Below are 8000 nucleotides of genomic sequence, written 5' to 3'. Positions count from 1 at the left end.
AGCGTAAAACATGGGCAAAACGAATTAAATTGAGCCATGAAATTGATCCATGAAATTGATCCATGAAATTGAACATTATTATCATTTAGATATTGTAACAAACCAAATTTGAAAACCTAAAGTCGTTTTAAAAGTTTGTTGTACAGTAGATTTTAATTTTCAAAGTTTTGGGTATTATTTAAACAGCTGAACTAAAAACTTAAAATAATCTGAATAGGGTGTGATATAAACAGTTTAAAAATAAATAAAAATATTTTTACAATTTCAATATATAATATTTAAATCAATAATAATAATTTAAGTAATAGTAGTATTTCAAGTTTCTACTATAAGTATGTTTTTTACTAAAACAAATTAAAAAAAATAAATATACCTATTAACTATTAAAAGTTAAAAATAATATTCATATTAATCAGATTTAAGTATGTGGTAATAAGTATTTAAATATAATTTTAATAACATTAGAATTTTTAGTTTTTGAATACATTCAAATTTTTTTTAAATAAAATATTGTTTTAAAAAATAAATTTAATATACTAACAAATTATATACATAACATTATATTTAATTGTATATTTGAGTCTATATTATACAGTAATATTTATTAACAATATAACAATAAAAAATAAAAGGCAATATATCTACACTGATTAATTGAAATTTAAAGTAAATATTTTAATTTAGAAAATAATTCATATACTTGTGTGAATTTAGATAATATACTACAAAATATCATTATTAAAATATCTATAGACAATAAATCAATAGAATTAATACAATTTAAAATTCTAAAAATATTGAATAATTATCAAATTATTTATTATTTATAATTACACAAATTTTTGAGCAAATAGTACAATAAACAAACATGAGGAAAATACAAAATAACATTTCTTTTTTTTACAAATTGTAAAGTTGTAGACATATTTCGTAAAAACTAAGAATAAAATCTAATCAGTACAAAATAACTAATAATTATCACTATATCACTATAAATATTGTTTTTAAGATCTTGAAAGTTGATTATATTCTGTGTCTAGATTTGTTTATATTTCTACTCTGTTGCTTGAAATACCATGACATATTGACACATTGGACATTGATCCTAAGCCACAAAATAAAAAATAAATTATTTAATAAATCAAATTAAAATTATATACAATTTAAGTAAAACAACAATTGGTAAATACATCAAAACTGCTAATCAATTTATGTTAGACAAAATTCTTGAGGCCTTGGCTACACATAATATAATTTTTTTTTCAATAATTACATACAGGGTGTCCTGTGAGGATTTACCCATTGCGATATCACCCGAAATAATAGAGATATCATTGTTTTAGAAAGTTTCACAGGGACAAGAATTACAAATATTTCATGTTTTAATTTATTTTAATGTTTTGATAAAAAAGTTAAAAAAAATATTTTTTTATTTAGTTATTTTCAAAAAAATTGAAGATAGCCTTTTTTTAGAGTTCATTTTTCTAAAAATATTGACGTTCAACATTTTAATTTCATTAATCTCCTGATTTTTAATATTTTTTTTAGTTTCGAGAAAAACTGTGAATTACACTGAAAGCGTTCGGCGGCCATACGAACATTCGAGCCACATGTTTGATACGTTAATACTACTATATCGTATTAAATAATTCATAGTTTATTTCGAAATTAGAAAAAATACTAAAAATCAGGAGATTTATGAAATTAAAATGTTGAAACGTCAATATTTCAGAAAAATAAACTCTACAAAATGGCTATCTTCATTTTTTTGGAAATAACTAAATAAAAAAATATATTTTTTACCAAAACATTAAAATAAATTAAAACATCAAATATTTGTAGTTCTTGTTCCTGTGACACTTATTAAAAAATCAAAATTATGATATCTTCATTATTTCAGGAGATATTGCAATGAGTAAATCCTCACGGGACAAGCTGTATACTATATACTTTGTATTTTATATACCAATTTGATTTTTACAGAAATCAATATGGTATTGCATAAATAATTACCTTTATTTACTTATAAAATATTAAGTGCTACTTAATTTAGTTTTAAGTTTAATAATAAATTTAATTACATAATAATTATAACAACATAAAAAAGAAAAAATAATATTTGTTATAATTTTTAACTTTTTAAGTATAATTGATAAAAATATTATTTGTGTATTTTGGTCAACAACAAAAAAAATAATCTAATACAGAGCTTGTTTATGTTACTACAAATATCGGAAGATGACTAAAATAGATTTCTAACTATTGGTATATATATCATAAAAAAAAAGGCTATTATCAGGAGAATAACTGAAAACTATTATGAACCAAAAATAGAACAAAATAAATTAAAGGTTTGGTATATAAAATAAATACACCAGCGTATATGTTAAGGGTAAAGTACTTGAGTTAAAGTATTTGAAAACTTTTAAAAAAAGTACTTGAATGTAGTGTTAAAATACTTTCTGAATGTTTGTATTTAAAACTAATTACTAATATAAGTAATATTGTCTATTTGAATATAATTTTATTTGTATTAGATCACATAAAGTTTTTACTGCATTCAAATAATAATATAAGATTAACTTATTTCACAATTTACCAATTAATTTTAGTAAAAAGAAATATTAATATTTATTTACATTTACATAGAACCATTTACGCAGACATTCGCCGTGGAAATAATGATTGCATTTAGTTATTCTTGCTGATCTCATATTTTCAAGACATATAGCACAAACATCATTAAATTTAGACAATTGAATATTAGTTGCTTGTGATAATGATTCAATTTTTTTCATAACTGTACTGCGCTTAGTGAATTCTTCCCATTTATTCCTAGCTTGACATGTGTTTGAACATACTTGTATCCAAATAATGAATGCACGCATTTTACCACCAGATACAAAACTCACATTATAAATACCATTCAGAAGAAGAAATATGGAAGAACAAAATTCTACCTAAAATAACAATTTTAACTAAAAAATTATGAAATAAATATTAGGCATTTCTAAAATTACTATATTTCCAAATAAATTGATGTAGTTCACATAATCATCCAATTTATCCCAGGCTTTAGAGCAATAAGTATCAATTAATAATAATGAATAGACAGCCAATGATACCAATACTTTAATAATAGTTACAATATTTAAGGAAGAAACTGATAGTAGCCAAGGACTAACTGAATGGTTAGACCACAAATATATTAAAATAATTACTGATAACACTATAAGAAATCCGCAAACTAAGAGAGCTCTTAAATGCCTAAAAAATTCAAAAAAATTATTTTTAAAACATTTTTGATAATAATTAATATACTACCTTTTAAGTGAAGTATTGTACGAAGCAGTTAAAAACATTAATAATTCATTAACCATATTAAGAATATAATGTTGTAAGATAGCACAAATTAAAAAACTATTTTCAAAGAGTTTTATCAAACGATTTTCTGGATCTAATCCTGTTATACCAGTTTGTAAAGCTAGCATAACAAATAATATTGCAGAAATTATTCCACCACTGATGTCATCCAACTCATCAACCAATAGCACCTAATCAAATAAACTGTTAAAAAGATTTGAAAATTTAAGCCTATTTATTATATCTTCATTTTACCCATTGGAAGAATGCTCCTATATAATCACAAAAGTATGATACAAAACTTGTCATCCCCAAAACCGCTATAAATGTGTCGTTTCCTTTTATTAAGAAATACTTTATAGCTTCAAACAACGTTTCATTTTTTATTTCTATATATTGCATGTGTAGAATGTGAAGTAGTACTCTAGTCACCCAAAATATTCGTAAGACACTTGATATTTTAAGACGAGACCATTCTGATTCAATAAAAATAAATACTCCAATATTACTGAAATAAAATAAAAAATATATCAAATATTAGGTATACAAACTCTACATAAAATATTAAGATTATACTTATTGGTTGGTGTTTATAAAAAACTAATATTAGTAATAATAATGTACAGAATAGCCTTACTTGATGATCTCTTGTGTATAGTTATATCCATCCCGAATTAAATCTGTCATCATAAATACAATAAACCAAAATGTTTTTATCAAAACAAACAATTGCAACAATGTTGATAACATAATTACTGTATTTAAAATGTTACTCGTTTTGAGTATTAATGCAATTAAAGTAGGAATAAAAAAGCTATACTTGAAAATCTAAAACATTAAAAATATATTATTTCTTATTCAAGGTGAGTTAGTTAAATTTGATGCTTACATTATGCATTGAATGATCAGTAATTAAGACGTGAACAAATTCAAATACTAATGATAGAAAATATTGTAACATTATACTGCAGAATAACTGGTATAATTGTGAATGTGTAAAAAAATGTATTATTCCATAAACATTCCATGTTATAACTTCATTTACAATGTCTTCATTAAAGTTTTCATATTTTCCTGATAAAACTTCTATTGTTTGAATGTTTGCCCAGTAAGAATAAAATACAATATAAACAGAAACTCCTTGAAGGTATAGTATGAATAAATACCTTACATTTAGAACCAATAAACTTAATGATGCACAAAACACTGAAAAATTTAAAAATTAAATCGAATAAACCGGTACATTGTTTTATTATTATTTTTCTTCGACAAATTATTGAACTTACTTAAACATGATATGATTTTGAAGAAAGCTTTGTAATATTGTTCAGACTCATTGATATCAACTTGACTGAGTGTGCTATTTACAGGAAATATTGCATCATATAAATATGGAAACTCAAAACTACTATAAAATAGTTGGTCTATAATAAAAATGAGAGGAACCCTCAACAAATTGCAAAAACTCATAACAGTTATCATTTTATATACTTCAACTCAAACAATAGGTAGAATAACCTGAAAATAATTATAAAATCTATGAATACATATTTTAGCAAAATTTTCATATCAAATCAGTCTTGGAAGACACAATCACAATTACAGCTAAAACAATGTCACAAAATTATTTTATGAAAACACGTGAAAAATGTTTTACATCATGTATATGGTACATGTTAATTAATCGAGATGATTTTTTCTCGTTAGCAAATACATGGAAATAGTAGGTAAAAAAGACCAATTTTTAAACATTTTAAATATATAATTGATTATGAAAATTAAAAAATGATTACTTACACATATTTACACAACCCACATGTACACAAATAGAAATTATATAAAAATAATTATCCCCCAAAAAAAATTTAAAGATATCAAATAATTATTAATTATTTATCAATTAATGATAATATCATGTTATAATTTTACAAGCATTATAAATGTATAATATATATATAACTTAAAAACATTTAGCATGTTGCTGGTAACATTAATTGTTCAATGGGTCCTAAAAAAAATTATAAAATAATTATATTATAATGTATATTGTTGTAATAAAAATGTATTTTACTCTATAGTCTATAATCTATATTACTCTAAGTTAATATATAAAAATATACTAGGTAAGTATAAAGATAAAGAATGAAAGATACATTTTTTATACTTTTCCACATAATTGTATACAATAGGAAACAACGTTTTTCAAAAAAAATATATTTTTTATATTTCAATATTTTTAAAAATTACCTACCACCTTAAATATTTTTATGTGTATGGATACAAGTCATGTAAATGTGTGTGTACTGTGTAGTAAGTGATCATTTTTTAATTTTAATTTTAATTAATATTCAATTAATATATTGAATATTTTTAAAGAAGTTCTTTTTTTCGTGATCTTTTTTACCTGGATCTTTTTTTTCGGGGATTCCATAGAAATATTATTTCATTGCTGACATTGCTGTATATTAAAAGCATGAAATAGGTACGATTTTCTCGAAAACACACGTTATCAAAGTCAAACATATTTAAAACACATACTATATGATATAATAATTGATTGACATCAACGGCTATAGAAACGTTTTCAGTGAATCTTAAATGCTTTTGAACGACTAAAAACATTCGATTATCAGCACGTTTTCTATTTCAAATAAATAAAAAACAATATTATTATCATTATTGTCGTTATATTTTATTCGTCACAGCGAGTACAACTGCATTCAACAAGTCATGATAAATGCGAATTCACAGGTGGTGGTTTTTCTCAAATCAGGGGTACCTAGTACCTACATACTAAATAGTGCCAACAAACGTATAAATCAATAATAACTACGATAAAATTACATTAAACCAACTTACTTACTGCAGGCTGATCAGAATTTTGTATCCAGTGTGTCCCAGGGGTATGATGTAGACTAGGTATCAAAGTTCGGAACGTATCCTAATAGAACGTTGGCAACGAATCCCTATAAGTTACGAATTTTATGAAATAATCAAAACAAGGTAATAGGCATATTTTTATAAGGAATAATTTCTCGTTTGAAAATTTGATTGAAAATATAACAGAACACAGATATTATAGATAATAATAATAATTATTATTATCTATATCTGTGCTACAGAAGTACAGAATTAGTACAGATCGCCATCGCCACTGAGAGTCTAGGAGCGCTAATGCGCTATAAATGACCTTTGAAGGTTGATAAATAGATTTCAAACCATACAAAATACATATGGGTATTATGATCTAACTGATGCAAGAAATAAAATTCTAAATTGTATTGATTTTTTAGTTATTTGTATGTAAATACTATATAATCATTTTTTTAAATTTTAAATACTTTTTTTTCAAATATCTACTATTAACATTATTGAATTCTAAAGTCCTTAAATTTTGTATTTCAAAAAAATATATCAAAAACGTATGAGTTAATTCACTCAGTTATAATATAATGTGCTTTCAAGTTTCAATTTGTAGCAATTAACAAATAATTTTATATTTATTTATTGTTTTATTAAATATAATATGTATATATATGTTACTTATTCAGCATTTATGTATCTACCTATGTGCTACACGTAGTCTACTTATCATATTACGATCGGGGAGGAGGCTGTTTTTAGGAAATGGAAATTAATGAGTAGACAAATTTTAAAGTACCTACCTAATTAGTAATTACTATTTATATAGTTAACATTGAAGGACTATAAAAATTATTTTTGTGATTTTATAATTATGAGTATGTGCAACAAACTGGTGACGAGGAAAAGAATGCCTAATTCATGTTTGAAAATAGATTTATATTTCGTTATCTAAGTAGGTATGATCATAGGCGTGCGCAGACTTCAATTTCCGGTCGAGCCTGGAACAATTAATGCCCCAATACTTGGACTGTACACCTAATTTTTTTTTAAACACATTGCTATATTATTCCACTAAAAAGATACCGCTCGAACCGGAGCTCGACCAACTTATCCCGTGTACAATATATTCACGCCCGTATAAAATATTATTATACCTACCACGCTAACCTGACAAACCAGACAAACCAGTCAAAAAGGCCACGTTGTACCCTTGTGAAGTTTATGACCATGAGGATGGAAAAAATGAAAATAATGAAATCACAATTAATTAAATATAGGTATAATATAAAAATTCAAGTCAATTTTTTTCTTATTTATTGTTATTATGTACATGGTAAAAATTTATTTGATTCAAATCTTGAAATATTTTTATTTTTATATTTCAATATTTCTTGTCTCAAAAAATTTTTTCTATTGTTATTTTTTTCATTTTAATTACCTCTTTGCTACATATTTTTATATATGTATCTATTTGAATGTATTTAAGTAAGCAAATCGATAATCGATAGTCATTAATTGGTGACTAGTCACTATACAGTACTCATTGAATGTATCGACTTTTTATTTTTTTAAGTAGGTACATCGTCATTCGTCGTTATTTATAAATTATTCTATCGAAAAATATTACTCGGGACTCAGTTTACCTAGCACGTTAAAGTTTCAACACATTGTGTTTATGAAAAACCAGTTAAAGCAAAATAAAAATTTAATATTGACAAATTAAAATAATTAATATAATTTGAATAAAAATAAAGATACTTAGACAGAATTTA

At 23.8% G+C, this 8000-nt stretch overlaps 1 protein-coding gene across 1 annotated transcript; it reads right to left on the bottom strand.

Moving 5' to 3' along the window:
* Positions 1-852: 852 nt before the first annotated feature.
* LOC132924654 (protein TRC8 homolog) lies at positions 853-6639 on the bottom strand. The gene is made up of 9 exons (XM_060989082.1): positions 5902-6639; positions 4650-4881; positions 4253-4569; positions 4001-4191; positions 3619-3871; positions 3325-3554; positions 3021-3267; positions 2640-2960; positions 853-1105 (listed from the first exon to the last, which is right to left on the bottom strand). Exons 2-9 carry the CDS (start codon positions 4843-4845, stop codon positions 1055-1057), a joined length of 1806 nt encoding a protein of 601 aa, XP_060845065.1. The 5' UTR covers positions 4846-4881; positions 5902-6639; the 3' UTR covers positions 853-1054.
* Positions 6640-8000: the final 1361 nt, after the last annotated feature.

This window comes from Rhopalosiphum padi, chromosome 3 (assembly GCF_020882245.1).
Source record: "Rhopalosiphum padi isolate XX-2018 chromosome 3, ASM2088224v1, whole genome shotgun sequence".
Classification (NCBI taxonomy): domain Eukaryota; kingdom Metazoa; phylum Arthropoda; class Insecta; order Hemiptera; family Aphididae; genus Rhopalosiphum; species Rhopalosiphum padi.
The sequence above is the reverse complement of the archived record's forward strand: the minus strand, read 5'-3'. Positions and strand labels throughout refer to the sequence as shown.